Below are 26,161 nucleotides of genomic sequence, written 5' to 3'. Positions count from 1 at the left end.
TTTATTGGACAGAGATAGAGACAGCCAGCGAGAGAGGGAACACAAGCAGGGGGAGTGGGAGAGGAAGAAGCTCCTCCTCATAGTGGAGGAGCCTGATGTGGGGCTCGATGCCATAACGCCGGGATCACGCCCTGAGCCGAAGGCGATGTTTAGCCGCTGTGCCACCCAGTTGCCCCAAGATGGGCTGAATTCTTTTAATAGCACTGGAGAAATTGAAGAATGATATGGCTTAATTCAGAATTTGAAACTCTATTCAAAGTATGGTCAGAGGACTAAGGAGCTTCTGTGACTGCCCTCTTATTTCTCCTAACTACAAGATTGACGTAGCCAAAAATGAGTGATAGAATCTGATTCAGTGGGTTGGCGAATTGCAATGTAATTTCCTTGCCAGATCTGTTATGTGAAAGGTAGATTACTAACTGGGAAAGAGTAGGATGGTGAGAACTGGAAATGGGGACATTTGGGTTGGCTTGATTGACTCTAGGTAGTTTGGCTCTCATACTGCTGAGCTTCCCTTGCCAGAAGCCTTAGCAGAAACCTGAAAAATATGCAAGGCAATGTATCCCAAGGTCTATTCTGTTAATTCACATCTCTCTTAGTGCTTAAGAGGTTTAAAGAGAATCTTACAAGTTTTGTGTTGTCCAGGGATTTCTGATTAGGAAGTCTATGCTTGTAGAAGTTTACTGAACTGGCTTGAGCTTAATTCCAGTAAGTGTATGAAACTGTACTTTCTGTGAGCTTCCTGGTAGCAGTAACTAGAATGCTTTCTCTGTACACCCAAGTTCAAGTGTCAGGCCCCTGATATCACACGCATTTGGTTTAAAAAATGTAAATCACCCAGTAAATTAATTCTGATTGTCCCTTGAGCTGCTGAGAGTGATACTTGTGAAGCAAAAGAACACCCATATGATTTGTAGAATTATTCCTTTAACCAAGAAAAAAAAAATATGACAGTTAAGAATTCCTTTTCTTCCCCTCTAGGAGACAGAAAGTAATTAAAGTGTCAAGGGAGTCATACTAAGTTTCAAATTTCTAGTAGCTTCCTATTAGAACATCTTATGGTTATGTCCTGAGAGCACAGCTTGTAAGTTCCATCCTGGTGCACCATGGAGGCTTGTCCTTGCCTCGACTTGCTCTGTGTGTCTACAGGCTTACCTCACTCTGCGTTTGCGCCAGCGGTCAACAGATACCGATGGAATGCCTACTGCGGAGCGAGATTGTATGGCACTCCTTAAAGGGACGTAGAGCCAGTTTTATTTTACAATGATAAATAGCTCCCCTGAAGAGTGGCAGATTATAAACTCTTCACCTTAACTCCATGAAACTGAGGGAGCGAAGTAACTCCTCATTCTTTCCATCCACCCACCCTGCCCCACCCCCAGTAGCATCTTTCTGTCTGTCTCTTCAACAGTGACGGAAAAGAAAATAAAGGGTCGTTAAAGGTATATGTGGTGCCTATGCTTATACCATATCAGGTGCTTCAAATATTTTCCCTAGTTTCGTCCTCATCACAACTTCAGAAGAGGGCTCTTATTCCCATTTTAAAGATAAGAAAATGGAGACTCCAGTGAAGTAAAGGACCCAAGGTCACACAGGTAATAAGTAGGACCGGGATTTAGGAACAAGGTCTGTGCTTTCCTTTATCTGAGGCAGTCTTTGTTATGGTCCCCTTCCCGCAGGAAGGAAGTGAAGGTACTTTAGTTTCCAGTCATGAGATGATTACTTTTATTTATTTTTTCGTAAGTCCACATACAAAAGTACATAGATTATGGCCTTTGTTCATTTAGAACTCTCATATTTTTCTGTCATTGAGCTAATCTGCCTAAATAGGTTTGACCTCAGGAATCTAATAAAAAATATTTACTTAAATGCTTCCAGAGGTATTTCTATTGTAATATTTAGAGAAAGGAACATGACCTGTTTTAAATAGCTGAATTTTTCTTTAGCGTTCAAACGTCAGATCCAAGATAGCAATATTGCAATAAATTCTTTGGCTGAGAATGAAACAAATATTGTTAATTTGTGAAAGGAGTTTTTCACATTTATTAGCAACTGTAAGGCTTTGTGTTTTTTTTTTGTTTTTTTTTTTTTTTATTACAACAAGGAAAAGCATATGTTACCAGAAGATGGCACTCTGAGAACATCATTTTGGTTTTCGGATTTAGGAGTACCAGAGTATTCCTCTATCCTTTCCGTATTGGATGAATCGCACATTTAAATTATGATCTGAGTCTTTGTCATGCTTCTTTTTACATGCGTTTTTAAAAAATATTTAAACATAAAACTGTTAGGAAAGAAAATGTCTTTTTAAAATTGTCTCTTTAAAGAGAATATAATGGTATGTTATGTATTTCATGTGAACCTGTTTTATTGAGAAAACAGATTTAATGATAATTCTATTATTTGATTAAATTGCTGTTTCTAAGTTACATTGTTAAAATTCAAACTAAAGCAGAAAAGTGTATCTTTCCTTTTCAGCTGCATTCCAAGTATATTAACAAAAACATTTTAGAGAGTCCTGCAGAAGTATAACATTTCTGTATAGAACAAGGTACAGCTGACATTTTTGGTTGATCTCTTAGTCAAGGCTGAGTGCCACAAGTAAGCTAAATTAGTTAATCTTGAAATTCCATGTTTAATTTTTTAACAACATTCTCTTAATATCTATAAATTTTCTACAATGCCCTATTACTTAATAACTATACTAGTGTCTTCTCACTATTTTTGGTCTGGTGATTAATATCTCCAATGTGTTTTAGTACCGTTTTCTAACATTCTGATGCTTACTTAGTAAAGAACTTTTCTTAGTTGGTCATTGGTGTCAGTGGTGATCCCTGAGTTTGGAATGAAAGACCAAGACTAGATGTAGATGACATCAATCAGGCGTTAAAGAAAAAGAAGTAAAAAGAATTTTATTTTAACGATACCTAGATTGTATTTTAAAAATGTGTTCCTAAAGATTTTCATAAACCCAGTGGTTATTTATATGGATATTTTGATAAATCAAGAAACTATTTACTTTTTAAAAATATCAGTTCTTAAGACCACCTTTTGGTTATAATTCTTATCTTGAGTCCCACAGCATAAAAGAACACTCTTTTAAATACTTGACTGTGTTTGAATAACTTTAAACCCAACAGCTCACAGTGGCACTTTTCTGTGATAAAATGTTCAGAAATCCATACCTTAACGGTAGAACAGTCTTAGCTTCTAGAGAGTTTAGGAAGAATATACCTGCAACTTAAGTCCTTCAGCAAGCAGTGTTCTCATGTAGTGCCAAATAATTGTGCTGCAATGTAAGATTGTTATCAAAAACTCCTTTCTTCGCCCCCAAACGCTTCCATTTTTATCTACAGTTATAAAACAGGCATTGTGTTATTTTACTACTGATAACAATAATATCCGAAATAATGATTTATCATTTTGGAATGCTTTTTCTCAATAAAAGGCAAACCTATCTCATACTGTTATTTTGTTTCTCCCACCCTTCCTGTGAGTTGGCTGTTCTCCCCCCAGCCCTGTGGATGGGTGTTCACCCTCCTTCTCACCCTCTTTCCCACCCCCTCCGTATGCTGCTTTCCCCCTCCCTCCCCTCCCGTCTTCCCTTTTCTTCTCTCTCTTGCTCATTTTCTGTTTCTCACACTTTCCAACTTAGAATGAGAAATTTGAGCATTATCGCTATGATTCAAGTCAACATGGTTCTTACTAATTAAAGAGGTTAGTTAGACCTAGAATATGCGAGACTAATAAATATACATTCACTTTAAATTTTGGTTAACCTTTGTTCAATTAAAAACATGTAACCTCAAATATAATACAAATACAAATAAAGCTAGTACCTAATATGTTTGAGTTGGGTGTTTTTAATTTTTAGGACAAACGTGTTCTACAAGTTGTAACTATTGAGAGAATGCTGGAAAGGCTGAAAAAATCAAATGAACTTTTGGAACTCATTCTTAAAGGACTTAATGAATATTTGGAAAAGAAACGTCTCTTCTTCCCCAGATTCTTTTTCTTGTCTAATGATGAACTTCTTGAGATACTGTCTGAGACTAAAGATCCTACTAGGTAAGTTACTTACATATATAACACATGGCTAAATTTATCTGCTTAAATTTAATTTTTAAAATAAGGCAGAATGTAAATGTATATAATTATGTTCAAGAATATTCTAAATATTATCAGTAACCAGTGTAATTATTAAAAGCATAATATCATTGAAGGATATTTTTCCAAATGTGATGCATCTGGGGGAGGATTTCATGCTTCATCTATTTTCTCTTACAGATTTTTCAGAACACATCACTCTTACAGTGGCTTCCAATGGCCCGCGCAGGTGGTCTCCCATTATCCTTCCTATTTATCTCCCACTAGCTTTCTTGTTCATTCTGTTACAGTCCTTCCAATTCTACTATAAAAGGGGCAGCCTCCTCCCTTAGTGTACTGTCCTCTTTGTGTAAGATTCTCCTTATCTAAATATCCTTGACTTCTTTTAACCCCTCTAGATTTTGTGGAAAGAGGCTCAAAGGTTTGCTCCTCAGGAAGACTTTCCCGGACTGCTGTATTTAAAATAGCAGCCATTCCAGCCCTCCCTAGCCACTTTTCCTGGATTATCTTCTCTGCCCTCTTTCTTCAGCATCTTTTTTATCATCTGGCATACTCTATAATGTACTTATTTGTTTACTGCCTGATTTCCTCTAGCAGAATATAAGCTCCATGATGGCAGAGACTTTTGACTTTTTTTTTACCCCAAAGCTGATTCCCAATTCCTTAGAAGGTGTATGTCTAGTATATAGCAGACAGTGAATGGATAGTTATTAAATACGTTAGTTTTGTGCTTTGTGCCTTCAAAGTAGGAGACAAGTAATCCAGACAAAAAGATAAATTTAGGCTTAGATTTCCATCTGAATTTTTATATTCCGCTTCTTTATTGCCTGTTAAAGATGAGCTCAATTGGTTATTGGTAATGTCCCAAAAATGAGGGCTTTAGCCCCTCCCATCTATAGTACAACGACTCTAGTTGAAAACCTTCAAAGCAGTTGATTTAGGGAACTGTGAATTATGTAAAGTGCTGAACCTAGTTCATAATTTGTAAGCAGTCTCTGAAAATCCTAGTTGAAAAGCTAGTTTTGTGCATTTGAAGATTCTTCCAATTAGTGTATTATCTATTAGTCAAGATTGGTTTGCTCCTTATGTTACTTTTAACATCTTTCAATTCATTGTGTTGGAAACAAAGCCTCATGGGTGTCTCCTCTGTAGCTCTTATTACAATTACAGTTTGACAGATCTTTTTGTAATTATTCAATTAATGATGACCTCCTACCGGACTGTGTAATCCATTCAGGCAGGGATCGTGTCTTTTGTTCCCCCTCAGTGTTTCATCTCCAATAGCATTGCATAGGGGCCTTACACATAATGCACATTTATAAGTTGTGAATGATGATTGGTACACAAAGAACACTGATAGTTAAGGAATGCTTTAATTTGATTAATTCTCTTAAACATTTTCCCCCCAACAGGGTGCAACCTCACTTGAAGAAATGTTTTGAAGGAATTGCGAGAGTAGAATTTACAGAAACTTTAGACATTACTCACATGAAGAGTAGTGAAGGAGAGGTTGTGGAACTCACAGAGACCATTTCAACGGCCAAAGCCAGAGGTCAAGTGGAGAAGTGGTTGGTTGAGTTAGAGAGAGTTATGATTAAATCCATCCACAAGGTACTTGGCTGAGTTTATCATTATTTCTAGTAAAGATGTAGAATATTAATGTATCATTGGGGGTGCCTGTGTCTCAGTTGGCAAAGATTACCAATTCAATTGTAATAGATAGCTTAAAGACAAAGATATGGTCTATGAAATTAATTTCATGGGGACTCACTTGAAAACTGGGACAAAATACCATTGATACTAAAGAAAACTTGGATTTTAGTCACAAGTCCCATTTCTTGAAGCCACAGCTGTTTCTTTCAACATTAATTGAACACACCTTGGTCTACAGAGTCTATGTTTAGTCTTGCCTTGGATGCATCTCTACAGTTTCACATCAATCTCCTTGACATGTATGTTTCTATAGTGAATCTTTTTGTCCTGTGTATATACAAAATATGTACCAAAATGTTAGAAAATCACAAATACTTCCTATGTAACCATCACTTCATATTTTCCATATCTCATAAAGCATCAACTCAGTCATTTGTAATTATTTTTATTAGTAAAAATTTCAATTCATGGCAACAAAAACAGATTAGTTGAGCACTTAAATTCACTTTTTTCACTATAATATGGACTTAGCATTCAATTTCTTCATCAAGAATAAAATTCATGATTGAGTTGGGGGTATGAGAGCAGGAAAGAGAAGGAAATATGGCATGATGTCTTAACAGCTTTCATTGATTTTTCAGATTGTCTCACACATTATTGAGAAAATTCATTAGAATCTAGGTGTTCAATGGATATCATGTGTCTAAGTGCTGCTTTCTCTTCTTAAATATAATTTTAACATATGCCTGAATAATAGTTTTTAAGTAAATATAAAGTCATTCGGACAGTTTTTCATTTCTCCCTATTGTGGATTAAATATCCATATGCATATAGCTGGTTTCTTTGATTGAATTATTTCTAATGATAACTTATTTATAGGACCACTAGGTCAAAGAGATGAGATTTCATAGGCCTTGATACATATTGACAAATAAGATTCCCATTTATGTAGTTGTAAGCAATGTAAATGAATTCCACTTTGACCACTACTTAGCAGCCTTGGTTATATGGTTTGTTAATTGATGTACACAGTGGTAACTCATTGTTTTAGACCTGTCTAATACTGTTATGACTATTCTTTTTTTGTCAAAGCACTTAGGGTATTTTGGTTGCCATTTCAGAGTGTTTAGATGGAGTGGCAAGGAATTGTGTAGGAAGTATCTTCCCTAAATGTTCATGTATGAGTTTGTGTTATTGAAATGTGTTACTCAAATCCAATATAAAGTACTACAAATAGAGATATATGTTACTATGTTTTACTGTATGTATTTGCATGCTTGAAAGACTATTGTATGCTTAAATTAAATGAATTTGGGGTCATTTGTAAATAATAAAAAAGTCATGTTCTTGGCACGTTTGCCCCTTTATCTTACTAGATTATCATGTGTATGTTAATTCCAAAATATATATATAAATTTATGTATGTATATATACACATACATTTATATATGGCACACATAGATATATTTTACATACAATAATGTACTTTTCATAATATTTCTCCTCAACCAATTATGTAGAAATTGTGATTTAGATTTTAATATCTTCCACTTTTTCTTTCCACACTGTCCTTCTAGAACATGTATTTACTCCATCCTTGACATTTCTGTTCTGTACCTTCTATTTTCTATGTTCCTCCCATCTCTCAGTTGCTCATTTTCACCTGCCCTTTCTGTGGCTCTTTCTGACCTTTGAAATTTTCTTTGTTATCAATAGCCAACACTGCCCTTCATCTCTGTTCAGCTCCATAAATATCTAGCTAGACTAGAAATCCAGAAAGGTTCATACATCCTTTATGTATTTCTCAGAAAAATCTAATTTGACAGTCTTTTCTGAAATCAAACATTAAAGTGGGTTTCACCTCACAGGTAACATTACTGTTTTTGGTTGATACATAGAAGAGGAGATTAGAATGTTTCTCACTGATGGCTGGTGGAAAAAATGTGTATGTCAGTCCACTGAAAACATATGGAGGAGAAGTACATGAATTTGACATAAAACATGTAGCAAAGAGCATAAATAAGACTTCCTGACTTTTCTGGTACTTAACTCTACATAAATGAATTATACACCTGGGCTTGTCATCATTGCCTTGGGCATCTAACTACAGATTGAGAAGAAGTGAGGTCTGGAAACACAGGAGGAACTTGAGAGGAGTTGTGTGGTTTGCCTGAATGTGCATGTGTACGTGAGCCCATGGCTGAATGGGGATCTGATGAAGTTCAAAGAAAATTATTGTCTATGGATTTGACAGATCTTATTTTGGAATGACTTAAATTTATATTTCATGATAAAATTGCTTGCTCTTGATCAATCTAAATGCATCTAGGATATCTGTAGCTACAAATATTCACGTCAAGTGAATATTTGATGTAATATGGTTCACACAAATTGATCACGTATCAACAAAATAAAATGCCATGTAATGTATTTTTTCACTCACAGATATATGGGTAAACTTGAATTTAAAAAAAACATATTTAAATAGTCTAATGCTTTGAGTTCAGAACTGGCTAAGATGTAAAAAGTTGAACAGTTTAAGTTAATCCATTTAGGAGGTTAGCTCTTCATTGTATAGCTCATTCAAGTAAACTGTGAAACGATCTTTAGCATTTCTTTTTTCCCAATTAGGTGATCAGAGCAGCAATGCTTGCCTATACACAAAATATGCGAATTCACTGGGTGAGAGATTGGCCAGGACAGACAGTGCTCTGTGTATCTCAAACCTTTTGGACGATGGAAGTACAAACAGCTATTTCAACGGGACAAGAGGTAAGCTGTATTACCCCCAGGTTTTTCAACGTTTTTTCAACTAGTACTATTGCCAGAATATACTAATTATAAAAAAAACAAAATAAAGACAAACCTCTTAGAACGTCAAGGGTACTTGAGCCTCAATCTTGTTATTACATACATTTTTGTACCTTTAAAAATAGAACGGTAATAGAACTAAGGAACTTCCTAAACCCAGAAAGATTAGGAGGAAAAATAACATTCTCTTTTATGCCTTGAGTAAAACCACCCTGTGAAGACAAGATATTGGTTGACTTATTTTGACTACTTTCATTTTTATTCTTAATGTATTGATTTTGAATAATAATTATTGATATTTTGAATGATGCTTAATTTCAAATATTGTAATATGTATACTAATTTAATAATATGACTTGGATTGCTGTTAGTAATTAACAACAGAAACCACATTTAATGCAACATTCCTATCCTTGAGATAGGATTTCAAGTTGACTGATGGACCAATTGGAATATAGTAGTCATAGATCTTTCATTTAAAATCAAGAATTTTAAATATATTTTTGACATGGAATTTCATATTATTGCCTTTAACTCTAAGGTACTGTTGAACGCTGATGGTATTGAGGTTTGAGACACACTAATATTCTCTGTAAGCAGGCAGATCCCATAGAGGAAGGAGCTGAGTGACGCATGCTTAGTTCTGTCAAACTTACCAACAGGTCATTTATTTCTTTCCTGTGGAAAGGGATGAGGGCATAGAGCAGAAAGTCAGGATTTTCCCAGAAAAAGTCTGTCTTCATGGAACACAGGGCACTGGGGAATAAGGGTTTCCCCCACAGCAGTAAGCTCTTGGAGTTACTTCTGGGCTCTTGGCTTCTAGCCCCATATGCATTTTTCTTTTTGTTCAGTGGGTCTAGAGAATTCATTTTCTCTCTTTACTTTTAAGCTACCACTCATCAACCTCCCCACACAGAAGGGTTCCTCCATCACCAGTGTAGGCTACTGGGGCAACACGTAGCCTCCTGGGTCTCCCTCCTTGCTTCCTGGTCAGCTCCCCAAACCACAATACCAACTTTATCACTCGCCACTGTGGACATAGTCTGCAGGGAACAAAGAAGCAAATCTGAGCAAATTAGACAAATTTGTAAGCATCTTCCGAATTTCTTCAGTTTAAATGTGGTGTTTATCATACTCTTCTCTTCTGTCAAATTCATATTCTTCTTTGGTCTCACTCCAAGCAAGCTGCAAAAGGTAGGAGTTGATATATAGCATTAAATGTAAACTACAGCTTTTTCATGCTTCCAGTTATCTCTCAAGCATAATTTGAATCTCGAGCAACATGCAATTTAGGTCACTCTCATGTCAGTGTATCCTCTGCTCAAAGCTATCTGCCTGTAATCCTTACCATATTGCGTACAGATACAAAGAGGGGTTTTATTTTGTTTATAGCAGTATCGACTGATACTGAGATTGAGTTATTTATTGACTCATTTATCAGTCTATTCAGTATTTTTTTTTCTGCTCATGTTATATGATGCAGGTATGGTGCCATTCACAGAGAAAGGCAAAATGAGAACCCATGCTGCTTGAGGGTGATTCAGCGTCATAGACTCAAGGTCCTCTAAAACCGTAGCTTAGCAAGACTTAGCAAGTTACACCTCTGTATTGTTGCTTGCCAGGCTGCCCTCTTCCGTTGCATTTTATGGTGCTTTCATACCTAAGTTTCGTGATATGAAATTAAGCTTTGTATGTGTCCTTAAAATTTAATTCTTATTCATCTGCTTGCAACTACCCTGTTTCATAATGCCCTTGATCCCCTATCTGTACACCTCGTGCCTGTTTCTTTCATCCATGTTTAGACCAGTCAAGTTCTGTAGCAGCATCATGAGAGGCTAGCACACATTTTAGTATTCTATAGCACTGATGCTGTTTTAAAGATTTAACATGTAGTTTTATCATGGGAGGCTAGCATATGTTTTAGTATTGTATGTGTTGATCATTTTTCCCCCTAATTAACGTGTGGTTCACATTTGAAACTGATGACTTTGATGGAGCAGCTGGAGACTTGTGGCAGCCTCTTGGAAGACTGGATACTTGCATTCTCTGCAAACATCCCAAGTTGTCTGGAGCTTGACGTTACAAAAGCCCTATATGTTAAACTGTCACATTCCCAGAGGACCTGTTCAATTTGTTTATTCAGCGAATGGTGATTGTGGAACTAGTCTGCGTGATGCATTACAGGGACTGTACAATGAATGAAAGAATCACAACTATCACAGATCTCAGGATATTGCAAATATTGATGTGATTCTGAGTCATTGTATCGTATGTAGAAGGATCTAGGTATAATAAAAATATTTGATTTCAGATAGGGTTTATTTTGGCAGAATATAATAGTAGTTACCTTTAGCTTCGTTAGCGCACTGTACAGAATGGTTTACAAGGAAGAAAATGTAACAAAAATGCTATCAATATTTTTTCCTCTAATCTGAGTTCTCATTGATTAATATAGAATTGTTCCTGAAGATCTCAGTTTATCACAGTTTGAAGTTAAATTTTAGTTCTAAATCTGTTTTCCTAGTATAGGAAAATACATTCTGCTACTGTGGGTAGTAATAAATTCTTATGAACATATAATTTGTACTGTCAGGTCTAAATATTACATTTTTATTTTATGTTTTGTGTTGAACTCTACAGTCTGAGAGCCGGTAAGGTTCACATGATCCTCATTTTTACTGATGAGAAAACTAAGATGTGCCCACTGGTGTGGCTTATGTTCTTAGGATCAAATTGGTTCTTACTAATTTATATGCTCAGCATACTTAAATTCACTAATTGGCTCCAAGAATTTAAACACTTGTATCTATTGAAACATGGGTGGGACAGAAGTTTATCTTTCACTGCTTACGAAGAGAGTTAATAGCAATCAATCATGTAAATAATATGAAGACAGTATTGTTCAAGCACCAAACCTTTGAAAAAATTACCTCCTTAAAAATAAAGATAAAATCATTCCAGGACTAAGAAAAGTGCCCCTTAGAGAAACAGTTTGCAGTCTCCAGCCCCATCCTTTAAACTTTTTCTCATTCTTGGAAACACTCACTTGTAGTTACCTCACTACCTGTTACTGGTCCTGAAGGAATGCAGTGCACTCCTTGGTGCCCAATGCTTATTAAATATTATTAGAGTGGAGAATGCAACCACAGCAGCCTGCTCGTGCATACTGACCCTTCCCTTAAGCATAGCAGTGTTCATTGATTCTAACTTGATTTTCATCATAAACCTTCTTCTCTTTTTTGACTTACTAATTAGATTTACCCCACCCAAAACAGATCCCAAAGCAAGACTTGTTCTCAGAACTGGCATTGCTCACCATAAACTAAAATTTTAGGTGTTTTGTTTATTAAGATCTTTCCGTGGCACATATCCTGCTCAGTAAGTTTACACAGCAGTCCTGAAATGCAAGGCACCTGGAATCCGGGGTCTCAGGACATCGGTGATGCTGCAGCTTCTCTTCTGATGTCTTTCCGCTCCACTAGTCTCTGGCGGGCTTTGTTCCGCAGTGGGGATGAAGGCTTGCTGTGGTCTCAGATCCAGATACTCAGGGTCCGCCAAACCTAGTGAGAGGCACTTTTCCCCCTCTGCCTGTATAGTGGTTTCTGGGAAGAACTATGATTGGCTCTGGTTGGGTCACACCTCCTCCCACCCCTTGTTGCCATGGAGATGGGACAAGGTGATGGACTGCTCACCAGAACCACAGAGCAGACAGATGGAGTGGAAATAGGAATGAAAGGGATGATGAGTAGACACAAACCACGTGTGTCCACTGCATCTGGCCAGCTTGGCCTTGTTCACCTAATACTTTCCTAGTAAGAAAAACCGATTATTTTTAAATTATGTCAGGTGGTGGAAAATGTACAGAAGCACTATGTATTTAGACTAGCTCAAAATATTTTTGTTCAGAAAATTCTGATCAGGGTGTCTGGGTGGCTCAGTCATTAAGCATCTGCCCTCGGCTCAGGTCATGATCCCAGGGTCCTGGGATCGAGCCCCGCATCGGGCTCCCTGCTCAGCGGGAAGCCTGCTTCTCCCTTTCCCTCTCCCCTGCCGGTGTTCCCTTTCTCGCTGTGTCTCTCTCTGCCCAATAAATAAATAAAATCTTAAAAAAAAAAAAAAGAAAAATTCTGATCGCATTAATCATATCTTATTTTCTTTCAGGCTCTTGAGCAATACTTAGAAAAATGTAACATGCAAATTGATGATATTGTGACTTTGGTCCGTGGCAAATTGTCCAAGCAGAATCGTGTTACTCTGGGAGCCCTCGTGGTGCTGGATGTCCATGCTAGAGATGTCCTCACATCACTTGTGAAAAAAAAAGTTAGTGATGACTCTGACTTCGAGTGGTTAAGTCAGCTTAGGTACTATTGGCAAGTAAGTGATATCACTGAATGTTATTACGTGGCAATTTCATCTCATAGCTTTTTAATTTGTGCTTGCTTGCTCTCATGGGGAATAGTATCAGTAATATAGGATTTTTTGCTGATGGCTTACTATCAAACAAGCATTCTCCAGACTGAAGATTAAGGCAGCCAAAGACTATATATCATCTGTACAAAAAAACTGTATCTTCATCTATATCCAAATCCATACTCAAATGTATAGTTATGTATAAATACATATACATATAGAGACACACACAAATTGAGTCATTATAAAAAATTACTCATTTTAAATGAATTATGCTTGCTTAATCTGTAAAATGTCCAAACTAGGCATCTTAAAATTGTGTTTTTCGATTTTTGATACATCTAAAGAATGTAAAAAAAAAAAAAGAATCAGACTTTATTGTGATCTGATCATGAAAGTTTCTTCTTGATCATTTGAAGGAATCAGAAACATGATCTGGATGGGGGTGATGGCAGTCACAACTGGGAAGGCAGGAGCAGAGGAAAAGTGGACAAGGTGGGGCAGTTGAGAGTGGGAAGAAGTTGCTGAGGATGTCAGGAGATATGGACTCAAAAATTCTTAGCAGATTTACTTCTGTGAAAGGCCTAAAAGTATGGAGTGGGAGGAGAAAAGGTAACAACCAGACCCCTGGAAAACCACAGGAGAGGTAGTGGATGGGAGCTCACTGTGGAATCATTTCAAATGCTAGACCCTTACCTTACCAGATGTATGACCTGGGCAAGTTACTTACTGTCTATAAGCATCCATTTTCTTATCTGTAAAATAGCGATAATATACTTACTCTGTAGTGAAAATGAATCAAACGATTAAGTATAAGAGAATAATGAGCTATCAGAGAAGTTTTAAAAAAACAATCCCACTTATAACAAAAAGAACAAAATACCTAAAAACAAATTTAACCAAGGTGGTGAAAGTCGTGCATACTAAAAACTCTAACACATTGGTGAAGGAAGTCAAAGAAGACACAAAGAAATGGCAAGATACTTTGTTCTTGTGGATTGGAAAATTAATGTTGTTAAAAAGTTCCTACTACCCAAAACAATCTACAGATTCAATGCAACCCCTGTCAAAATTCCAATGGTATTTTTCACAGAAATAAACAGTGCTAAAATTTGTATGCAGCCTAAAATTTGTATGTAAAAGACACCAGATAGCCAAAGCAGTCTTAAAAAAGAAGAACAAAGCTGAGGGCATCACGCTCCCTGATTTCAAATTATGTTACAAAGCTAGAGTAATCAAAACAGAATGGTATTGGCATAAAAACAGACACGTGGATCAATGGAACAGAACATAGAGCACAGAAGTACACCCAGGCGTATATGTCAAATAATTTAAGAAAAAGGAGCCAAGAATACTCAATGGAGAAAGAAAAGTTTCTTCAATAAATATTGTTGGGAAAATTGAACAGCCACATAGGAAATACTGAAACTGGACCACTGTCTTTCACCATACACACCAATTAACTCAAAATGGATTAAAGACAGGGAACGTAAGACCTGAAACCATAAAACTCCAAGAAGAAAACATTGATGGTAAGCTCCTTAACTCCGTCTTGGCAATGATTTTTTTTTTTTAATTTGGCAACAAAAGCAAAAATAAACAAGTAGGGACTACATCAAACTAAAAAGTGCTACACAGCAAAGGAAACCATCAACAAAATAAAAAGGCAACTTTCTGAATGAAAGAAAATACTTGCAAATCATATCTGATAAGGGGTTAACCTCTAAAATATATAAAGAACTCCTACAACTCAATAGCAAAAACACAAACTACCTGTTTGAAAATGGTCAAAGGATCTGAATAGACATTATTCCAAAGAAGACATACAGCTGGCTAACGTAACAGGTTCATGAAAAGATGCTCAACATCACTCATCATCAGGGAAATACAAATCAAAACCACAACGAGAGATCCTCTCACACCTATTAGAATGGCCATTATCAAAAGACGAAAGATAACAAACACTGGTAAGGGTGTGGGAAAAAGGGAACCATTGTGCACTGTTCATAGGAATGTAAATTGGTGCAGCCACTATGGAAAACAGGATGCAGTCTACTCAAAAAATAAAAAAAATAGAACTATCATATGATCCAAAAATTCCACTTCTGGGTATTATCTGAAGAAAACAAAAACACTCGAAAAGGTACATGCACCCCCATGTTTATTGCAGCATTAGTTACAATAACTAGGGTATAGCAACAGCCTGAATGTCCATTGACAGGTGAATGAATAAAGAAGATGTGATATATCTGTAAATGGAATATTATTCAGCCATTAAAAATGAAATCTTGCTATTTGCAACAATATGGATTGACCTTGAGGGCATTACACTAAGTGGAATAAGTCAGACAAAGACAAATAAAATGTGATCTCACTTATACATGCAGTCTAAAACAAACCAAGCTCATAGATACAGAGAACAGATTGGTGGTTGCCAAAGGCTGAGGGTGGAAAGGCAGGAGAAATGAGTGAAGGAAGTCAAAAAGTGCAAACTTCTAGTTATAAATAAATCATGGGGATTTAATACACTGTCTTTTGACTATGGTTAATAATACCATATTGCATTTTTAAAGTTGCTAAGAGTAAATCTTAAAATTCTCATTATAAGAAAACTGTACTTCTATATGATGATAGATCTTAACTAGACTTACTGTGATTATTTTATAATATACACAAATATTGAGTAATTTTGTTTATACTTGAAACTAGTATTATATGTCAATTATAACTTAATAAAAAAGCATTAGCAAAAAAAAAAAAAAGAAAATATAGGAGAGATAGGGAACAAATATATTTTCTACAGATACCTATGGAAAAAATTGAAGCCAGTGACTTCAGACTTACCCAAGGAAATTAGATATTGAATTCTTCTACTGAATTTAACGATGTCTGAAAAGTGGAATTTTTTAAAGGATTTTTTTTATTCATTTGAGAGAGAGTGAGAGACTGAAGGGGGGGCAGAGGGAGAGGGAGAAGCAGACTCCCCGCTGAGCAGGGAGGCCTACCCCGGGCTATTTCCTAGGACCTTGGGATCATGACCTGAACCGAAGGCAGATGCTAAACTGACTGAACCACCCAGGCATCCCTGAAAAGTGAATTTTAAAGATGTTGTTTATAACTTGACAATTATTTATTAAGGAGTTTGAGATTTCATATTATTTAAAATTTTGTTAAGTTAGCTTCATTTTCTCTGATTTATCCTAGGAGAATAATTTAGAAACAAAGATGATCAATGCTGGCTTACGATACGGATATGAGTATCTGGGTAATTCCCCTCGGCTGGTTATTACTCCACTCACAGATCGATGTTACAGGTAAACTCACTAATTTAAGGGTCTATTGGAAATAAATTTTGCTCACCCCTAGACCACCAAATCTTTAAAAGAAACAGATTATCTTCCACTTGGTAAATGTATCCTACGTTATCTTTTCCTACACTCAATACACTCAACTTGACCTTTGATTTCTCTTTCTCTTCTGGCTTTCTCCTCTTAGCTCTGGAGCTAACTATTGCCTGATATTGCTATTGTTGTTTACATTGTTCATTTCTTCTTTCTTCTGGAAACTTTGTCTTTGTTTTGGATCCTTTGAGGCAACCTGCTGCTTCCCCTGAAACACAGAATTTTCTAGATTTCTGTTTTCATGTGGCGCTTTGTCTCATGCTTAATGGTTTCCCAGATGTTCTCATTCACTTTCAGGCTTTAATAGCCTACATTCTGAAGATCCACAAATCTGTATCTCCAGCCAAGGTCTCTCCTATAAACTTGTGCTGCATGCTTGCTGGATATCTCCATTAGGTAACTCGTAGGTATTTACATTGAAATGTTTTTCTGTCATGCCTCTGAATAATAAAAGGGCTTTAACAACTTTATTCCTAGTTTCCATCTCCCACATTCCAAATTATTGTCAAAAATGAATTAAAGTGTTATTTTTTTCAGATATTAAAAGTCCATTTAGGTCTAGTATCAAAGCCAACATCTTTCATCCAATTTAAAACTCCCCTTCTCTCCCAGCTCGAGCTTCACACAACTCAAGGCCTGCATTTGGGGAGGCAAATGTGGTCAATTTTTTGTCAATTTTATCCCTGTCCTTTGCATTCAACCCTCCATAGCCCACCTGTGGCTCCTCCAGTCTTGGGGGTTAATGGAAGAGGGGAGAAGGAAAGGAAGAGGTGGGTTCACATGTGACAAGTGTCTTGTGTGGCAACTATCTCTTGGCTGTTTAGTGTCCTCAGTGAGGACACAAGCCTAGATGGGCCAGATCTCCCATGGAATATTTATGTGGGTTCTTTGGAAACCCTCCCCACCCCCCCGCCCCCAGCCACCTGTGGAAAATGCCTTCTCTGGCTTGCTGTTGGTGACTTTTGCTTCAGCCTCTGTCTGAGGTCAGCCACACATGGACGCTCACCTTGGTGTCTTCTCTGATGCTCAGGCACAGAGTCGCACTCAACGTGACTCAGCTCTAGCTCCTTCCGGTGGGATCTAGATCTGGTCAGATAATAAACATACATTTATTTTGCCAGTAGTATGAGTACCTCTCTCTCACTGTCACTGTTTTCTGCAGCTCTGCCATCAGGAACCGCTACGGGCATTCTCTTGACTTTAAGTTGTGATTGAATTCCTATTTCCTGTGTTACGCAAACCCCAGGAGTCAGATAGTGTGCCAAGCTTTCTGAATAGTTCTCTAAAGCCCCTCAGGTAGCTTGGGAGTGGGGCAAGTGCTTTCTTCTCTACAGAGGGATGGGAAATAAACAACACACTAAGAGCTCTTTCCAAAGATCTTTACTCTCGACCTCTCCTTTACAAGCTTCCCCAGCCAATTTCTATGTGCCCTGGTGCTAGGTGACCAATTTCACTATTTGTAAGATAAGATGATCTGGCATAGATTGCTCTATTTATATTCTGTTACATGTTTTTTTTTTTTTTACATCTAATATATATACATTAACCAAAAATTTTATCATTGTAACTCACCATTGCTTCTTCCTTTGCCTTCTTTCTGGTTTCATTTTTCTTCTTACTAGGTAACATCCTTTAGTAATTGTTTCAGTGAGGTTCTACAAGTAGTGAGCTCCAGCAGTCTTTGTCTAAAAATGCCTTTTTAAACAAAATTTGGTCTTCATTTAATTATTAAGTGATAGGATAGCTAGGTATACAACAGTAAGTGAACCATAATTTCCCCTCAGCTCTCCAAAGATATTATTCTCCCAGCATTCATTGCCACTGCTGAGTTATTATGTTATTATGTTTCCTTTGTAGGTGCTTTTTTTCTATCATGGTTTTTAAGATTTTCTCTTTATTGTTGATGTTCACTGTAATGCTACTATATGTGGGTGAGTTTTTATCCCATTTGAGACTTTTCAGTTCATATCTTTAATTCTGGCAAATTCTCAGCCATTATTATTTATTGGTTCTTTTGTTTGTTTATTGGGGGAAGGGAAAGAGGAAGGGAGGGGCAGAGGGTGATGGAGAGAGAGAATCTTTTTTTTTATTTTTATTAATTCATTCAAAATAATAAACCCATTACATGTTTATACGGAAAACCTATATTTTTGTGTGAAAAAAACTATTTTCTAAAACAAAATGAAATTCATGGCAAAAATTGCATTGCTTTACATTGCTGTACATCTCTTTAGTGTCTGGCTTAATGGGCGAGAGCCGACTTCTTATATCTGCTTCTGCATTCGATGTGCTTCAATCTGTTGCTCTGGTTGTAAGACACAAAGAAAATCTTCATACAGACCTGTAGTTGGAAAATGGAGTGCAATAGACTTTCAGATACTGAGAATTTTTCTTCGACACCAGACCAAAGATCAAAAGTAGTAGTTTTTAAAAGCTAGTTGCAACATGCTATCTGAGATTTTATCAATGAATTTTTTGTGTACTTTTACGTTAAAATCCATTGGTCATCTTGCACTTTCTGAGTGGCTCTTTTACCTACTGGCAATTGGGGAAATATTCCTTCGTTGAATTATACAGAATTTCCAAATACTGACATTTCATACAATATCAAAAAATCACATTCCATTGATTTTACCACTGACCTCATCAAAAAAGTCTTTGACAAATACAAGTTTTTGAAATTTAAAAGTTTTCATTTTCATTTGAAAGCTTGAATTTTATCACTGGCAAGGGTGACAGACTCACTTTGTTCAATTTCAAGAAAATGTCCACTAAACACTCAGGTATGAATAACTACAGTTTAATTGCCAGTTGTTCTTTCAAGTAAAAACGATGATCCATGCATCTGGGTCAGCTCCAGCACACTGCTGCATTTTCTTAAGACAGTCATTGTATTGTGGTATCCAGCAGCAAGGCTCCACGGACACTTGGCATTTCATCACTCAAAATATTAAAGAGACTTTTATTAGAGAGTTGAGATTTAATAAAAATTAATAATTTTTAGTGCTTCATCCAAGACATTCTTAAGTGAAATGGGTTTTTTTGTTTGTTTGTTTGTTTTCTTTTTTTTAAAACCACAAGCAAAGAGCAGGAAAGAAGTCATGACTACCACCACTGGTGGAGTCTGGTGCCACTCCCTGCCTTGATTCATGTTATGACGCCAGCAATTTTCTCTGCCATTGCTTCTGCACCAATCGTGCAAATGGAAATGAAGTTGTTCTAGGATGAACCATGAGAGTCAAAAGAGTTATTCACCCCTTGCATATTTATCACTACTTGTGTTCACTGCTGAGCATTCACATAAAAGAAAATTCTTGGAGGTGTAGCTGGTGTGGACACAGGTTGAGCCACGTCTGTAAATCTGCTCATTTGTAAGGCAAAAGCACAAGTCCACAAACAAGATATGAACTGTGTCATCATATTTGTAGCTAGATCTTTAATTCGACAAGTCATGGTAACACACGAAGTGGCCCTGCCTTGGATTTTACTGACTTTTCATCCAGTGGGCATGAGGCAATGTCTGCTGCTCAAGACTTTTTTAGTCTCTCAGCTATTGGGTGGGCTTTTCCAGCCAAAGCAATGTTGTAACTTATGTAAGATTCAGTGACTTTTTCATTTCTAGGCTGGAAAACTGGAACAAATTCTGGCTTTTAAAGAGCTCATGGTGTGTACACTTAAAATACTCAATTCCTTTTTCTTTAAGTTCTGAATGGTCTTGATGTTGCAACTTAACTGGCACTATAATACTACACAAACGTGTTCTGTTGCGTAAGACACGATAAAGAACACCGTTAAGATCTATAAAGCTGAGGAGAAGATAGCTTTCCTTATAACATCGCCTCTTTTATTTAATAACTCTTCATTTCTTATTTACAGTTTTGCCTAGATTCTTCAGATTCCTCCCATTCGCTTGTTGATGTATTCATTTCAGTAAACAGAGACTGCAAACCTTCTAATCTCCGTTTTTAAAGCCAACAATCCATCCTGCTCCGTGTCCCTCTCGTTCAGCATGGGTAGGGGGTTCGGGGCGCTGGACCTGGCGTCGGTATCTCAGGGGAGGGAACCGAGAAGCTTGGAGGAAGGGAGGGAAGGGAAAGCGCGGAGCCCGGCTGGGCGGGGCTTCGCAGGGGCACCCGCCACATGGGCCCACATGGGGGTGCGGGGAGGCCGTGCAGCCGCTCACGCCAGCCCGGGGATGCGCTGCTGGGGCTAGGCCGCGCCGGGCGAGCTGCTCCGGACCGCACCATCCTCCCGCCCCCCCGCCCGCCCACTGTGCTGCCTTTCGGCCGGGCGGGGCCACGCCGCTCCGCCTACTCTCTGCCCCCGAAGCCGGCCGCTCGCCTTGCTCCTCCCCTGCCCTCAGTGGCACTGCTCCACGCCCAGCACACAGGCAGCCGCCAGCGGACCTCCAGAGAGAGAATCTTAAGCAGGCTCCATGTCCAGCGTCAGGATCCTGAGATCATGACCCGAGTTGAAACCAAGAGTCAGATGCTTAACCTATAGAGCCACATGCCAGTACCCCACAGCCATTGCTTTAAAAATTTTTGTCCTTTTCCCATTCCCTTCCTCTTTTTTCTTTGTCTCTCAACCTTTCTTATGTTCCATCTTGGTATCTTCCTGCGTGATTACCTCATATTTTTCTTGTAGTGCATAATTCTGTTTCTTTGTGTTTACTCTGCCATTTAATCTGGTAACTTTTTAAAAAGTCCAATAACTATATTTTCACTGCTAGATTTCAAGTTTTCTCTTTTATGAAATTGACTTTTTTCTCACAATTTTCTTATGTCTCTCTTTTTTAAAGATTTATTTATTTAGTTTAGAGAAGGAGAGAGTTGGGGGGTAGGGACTGAGGGAGAGAGAGAGAAACTCAAGCATGTTCTGCACTAAGTGCAAAGCCTGACGTGGGACTCGATCTCACAACCCTGAGATCACAGCTGAGCTGAAATCGAGAGTCGGAGGCTTAACCAACTGTACCACCCAGGTGTTCCTGTCTATTGCTTTTTATTTAGAATCTCATTAAATAAACCACCAGGATACCAAAGAGTACCGTGTATATAGTAATTCTGCACTTTTGTCCATCTGCCACTGCAAGTCTGACTCTTTGATCTCTTTCTCTCTCTGGTTTTAATTATGAGCTCATTTTAGTAGGGGTCGTTTCCCCATGCGGTCTTACATTTTCTCAGCTGTGGAGGTGTCCATGTGGAGCAGTTTCATATTTATCTCTTAAAAGGGCTCTTAGGGTTTCAGTGTTAATTTCTCGGTTTGGGTTCATGTGACCATGGATAATGGAAACTTGGACCCTACCCTCATGAAGGCTTTCCACTGGGTGCTGCAATGAAGGGTAAGCTTCTATCTCCTCTGTAGTTGATCTTTCTTTGTCTTTCTCAAGTAGGTTGCTAGAGTAATTTTAGTTCCCATTTAGAGATGTTATCTTGTCAAGGCTTCTAGGTTTGTATAGGTGAATCACTCCAGCTCTTCACCTTACTCGGTATAAGAATTTTTCTGTTTCGGGGCACTTTTGTGGTGCAGTTTGTTAAGCATCCAACTCTTGGGTTTGGTTCAGGTCACTATCACAGTGTCATGAGATTGAGCCTTGCATCAGGCTGCGGGCTCAGGATGGAGTCTGCTTAAGACTTTCTGTCTCCCTCTGTTCTCTGCCTCCCATTGCTAGATCTCTCTCTCAAATAAATAAATAAATAAATAATTCTGTTTCTATGTGTTTGCAAATACACTTGTGTTTGTATGCAGATCCCAAAACAATATGCGTATCTATAGCTTTGCACCTAATTACTGACAGCTTTGCATTCCCTCTTCATTGGTGATTTCCTTTTCACTCTTTCAAAATGGCTCTGTATTTCAAAAGTCACTATTTGGTGTTTTTATGTAGCATTTTTGCTCGCAGTTATGGGGGGTTGGGTGGTCTGGCATCAGCTGTGTTCTCCATATTGACCAGAGTCAGCGTTGAATTTCAAGTGTGTGTGTTCTGATTCTGTCATATGTAATCAGCTCTTCGGAAGTGAAGTATAATAATAGATAAAGTAACGCACAGTCAGATTTTCGGAGGTTCTTGGGAAGGAAGAAATTATTGAAGAGGAAACGGAAAATTTGTCTCTCAGTTTAAACTTTCCTCTTTTCATAATATGTATTAAAGACATTATTCTACAAATATTGCTTATTTCTTCTATTTCAGAACCTTGTTTGGAGCCCTTCACCTGCACCTTGGAGGCGCACCTGAAGGGCCAGCTGGCACTGGAAAGACTGAAACTACCAAAGATTTAGCAAAAGCAGTGGCCAAACAATGTGTTGTTTTCAATTGCTCTGATGGGTTGGATTATCTGGCTTTAGGAAAATTCTTTAAGGTTTGAATTGACTCATTTCTTTACAAAATAACTGCTCAGAGAGGAAGGTTATTCATAATGAAACGTAATTTAATGCAAGTAAAGGACTTATTGTAGTTTAAGCAAAATTAAAGCACTTTCTCCATTCTCCGGAGAAGTAGGGTTATTTTAAAAGCTTGCTTGGGGAGGAGCTCTACCTGTGTCTCCAGTCCCTGCTGTAATGAGGCAGGATGACTGAGAGGAATGAGGGCTGTGCCTTCAGTATAATGGGGCAGCTAAAAATTTGAGAACCACTACATCATGTAAAGCCTGTGGGGAATCTAAAGTCTTTAACCTGGAGCTCTTGTTAGTAATCAGTTATGATTCAGTAATTTACTTTCATAGATGCACTCTAGTTAACTAATCTTGCGAACTTAAAATCTTTGTTTTTTTCTTATACTGAGTCAGAGTCCTACTCTTAGGAGTCTGCGAGATTGCAAAAGGGGGGAATTAAAAATGTAACATTCCTGTCTATAAACCTATGAATGTCTGGTCATTTTAGCACTTGGTTGCTACAGGCTGTTATTCTTTAAAATGTTAGCTGGAACAGTCGAACACAGAATTATCCACTTGGGATGATAGGTTCTGTTTATTTGTTTATATCTTTTTTTCTGTAAGGATTCTGTAATTATTTTTCCAAAATTTCTTTAGAGAAGTTAACCTTTAAAAAGAAAACCAAACTAACAGAAAAGAAAATTATAATCCTACCTTAGACAGTAGACTGTTCCTGGTTGATATATGGCAAGGTCATTTTATAACAGATTGGGAATATAAGAAGTCTCTACATTTATGATGCTGAAACAAATAGGATAAGATTTTTAAAGTCAAAATTATAATAAATAACATCAAGAAAACATTTGAATGACCAATTACCATTTTAATCATACTCTGTAATGATATACAACCTTGTAATGATTTTTTAAGAAAGAGTAAGTGTAAAAGAGGCTCTGTGAAGTTTAATTTGAGTAGCCATTATATTCCTAAACATTTTAAGAAAAATCTGGTATGTACTACTCAATTTTTGAATGTATATAATGATATCCTTAATTCCTTGATACAGATTCATATACTTTTGGTATTAAAGTTGTTTACTGATAAGTATTTGTTGGTTATATAGATACTTTGTGTTAGGGCCATGCTGAATAATAGGGGTGCAGAGTAAAAAAGACATGGGTCTTACTATTAAGAACCTCACAATCCTTATAACTATTTGAATATGTGACTTCATAAGTATTTTTTGTTCTCTGTGGTTTCTAATCCTCTTATTATATGTAGAGATCAAAGTCATAGTCTTCTCTAATGAAATTGTACTATTCTTGGAAATGGACAGAGTTCACATTTAATCCAGTGTAGTTCAGTAGATGGAACTGTGTACAATTCAAAGTCAGCCACTATTAGCTCTGTGGCCTTGTACTAATTACTTAATATCTTGTATGACATAGTCTTTGTTTCTTTGCATAAAAGATACATGCATCATGCCTGAAACATACCTGCTACTCATGAAACACACACACACAGTCTACAGAATATGCATTCAATAAATGTCAACTTGACTTTTTTTAAAGTAAATTTGAATTTGGACTGAGCTACTCCAGCTTGGTGGTCCACTTTTCTTTGATGCCCAAAGGACACGTATTTGTGAGGTAGCTGTGGGTTAGAAGTGCAAACTAGTGCCTCAAACTATGTAAGTTGGCTGTTAAGGTGCTCAGACCACAAAGTAGTCTCATTAGCGACAGAAGTCATCTTATTTAGAGAATTATTGCCATCTGTTCTATGGAGTTCATATAGAAAAAGCAAGCAAAATCAACTCATACATAAAAAAGTAAGAAAGGCTTTGAGATTATAGGTATACATCTAAATGCCAAAAGATACACAGAAAGTAAAAAGCTATCGATCAGATGGACAATTTTCCAATTGATAAAGCTCCTTATTCATGTAGAGTAATGAATTTCTAATAAGAAATAATATGCTGTCTTTAAAGATAAAGGTGGATAAGCAATTTCCTTGATAGGATATTAAATCCTTGAAAATATCAGGCGAAAATGCAACATTTCAATGCAATATTTAATCAGATAAAATTGAAAAATTTCATTACTCTTTTCTCCCAGGGACTGTTATCTTGTGGAGCCTGGGCTTGCTTTGATGAGTTTAACAGAATTGATTTGGAAGTACTGTCTGTGGTTGCTCAACAAATTCTTACTATCCAAAGAGGTAATGGACTGGTTTGTCTTTGCATTATGTCAAAGCAATAGAAATATGGGAGATAACGGATGGCACAAGTCGCATTTAAATGTGAAATTGCTAAGTCATTTCATGCTTGATGACCCACAGGTATTAATGCGGGTGTTGATACACTAGTGTTTGAAGGAACCGAGTTAAAACTTGACCCCACATGTGCTGTGTTTATAACTATGAACCCTGGATATGCCGGGCGTTCGGAACTGCCGGATAATCTGAAGGTACAGAAAGGGCAATTCGATCATCTATTTCATTTCCGTAGTTTACTAAATTAATATGGAAAAAGAAAGAACATGCTCTCCTTGAATTTTATGGAAAATATTTGTTTTTTGGACATTGTATTTTAGAAAACTGTTTTAGAAAATAATTTATAAAGCTTTTAGTTCCTTCAGAAAATGAACGTGCAAACTGGATGCAACTTCCAAACTGACATTTAAAAACTGATAATTATAGAAAATTAGAAAATACAGGAAATACTAAAAAAGATAACCATTCTATTGCTTACTATATTGTATCCTGCAATTTAAAATATCTTTTAAAAGTCAAATCTTAAATGGTAGAACCTGACTGTTGTGTATGCTGGGTTGTTTTTTTCAGTTTAATACTATAACATGAGCATTTTCCTTTCTTTATAAACATAATTCAAACTGTAAATAAATTTACTGAACTGCACGTTACTGTTGGACACTTAGGTTGCTTTTAGTTTTCCTTCGTTATAAATCATATTGCAATGGGCAGTTTTTCCTTAAGGCTTTTGTCTATTTTAAAATATTTCTTTAAATATGGTCATAGTACCAAGAGCTGTGTTGCAAAATTGCCTCCCAACTGAGGTTGAAATAATTCACAGCCCATATCAATTCTCAATTGTCATTTATACCAACGCTAATTTTTTTTCCTGGTTAAAAGAGCAGAATGCTTTGCTAATTGAATAGGCTTAAAAAAACAAAAATGTGGTTATGAGAGAAATAGGACATTTCCTCATATCTTAGGCATTTTATATCCTTTTCTGATAAATTGCATTTATGGCTAGAGCAGAAAGAACAATGTTGAATAATGCAGTGGTAATTGCAGATCCAAAACCAAGTCTTCTGACTCTACGCCCTACATTCCTTTCTGCTATTCACACACTGAGACCCACAGCTTCTTAGACTAGTTGAGGAATTT

General features: G+C 37.1%; 1 protein-coding gene across 1 annotated transcript in view; it reads left to right on the top strand.

Moving 5' to 3' along the window:
* DNAH7 (dynein axonemal heavy chain 7) overlaps positions 1 to 26,161 on the top strand; it is a 269,045-nt gene that overhangs the window by 85,358 nt on the left and 157,526 nt on the right. Inside the window, exons 22-29 of the mRNA XM_034642450.1 lie at positions 3,875 to 4,068; positions 5,520 to 5,718; positions 8,392 to 8,532; positions 12,733 to 12,945; positions 16,186 to 16,295; positions 22,573 to 22,741; positions 24,868 to 24,970; positions 25,091 to 25,218. Of these exons, the coding sequence (XP_034498341.1) occupies positions 3,875 to 4,068; positions 5,520 to 5,718; positions 8,392 to 8,532; positions 12,733 to 12,945; positions 16,186 to 16,295; positions 22,573 to 22,741; positions 24,868 to 24,970; positions 25,091 to 25,218 (1,257 nt within the window). The remainder of the gene's footprint in view (positions 1 to 3,874; positions 4,069 to 5,519; positions 5,719 to 8,391; positions 8,533 to 12,732; positions 12,946 to 16,185; positions 16,296 to 22,572; positions 22,742 to 24,867; positions 24,971 to 25,090; positions 25,219 to 26,161) is intronic.

This window comes from Ailuropoda melanoleuca, chromosome 2 (assembly GCF_002007445.2).
Source record: "Ailuropoda melanoleuca isolate Jingjing chromosome 2, ASM200744v2, whole genome shotgun sequence".
Lineage (NCBI taxonomy): Eukaryota > Metazoa > Chordata > Mammalia > Carnivora > Ursidae > Ailuropoda > Ailuropoda melanoleuca.
This window is presented reverse-complemented; position numbering and strand designations above follow the sequence as displayed.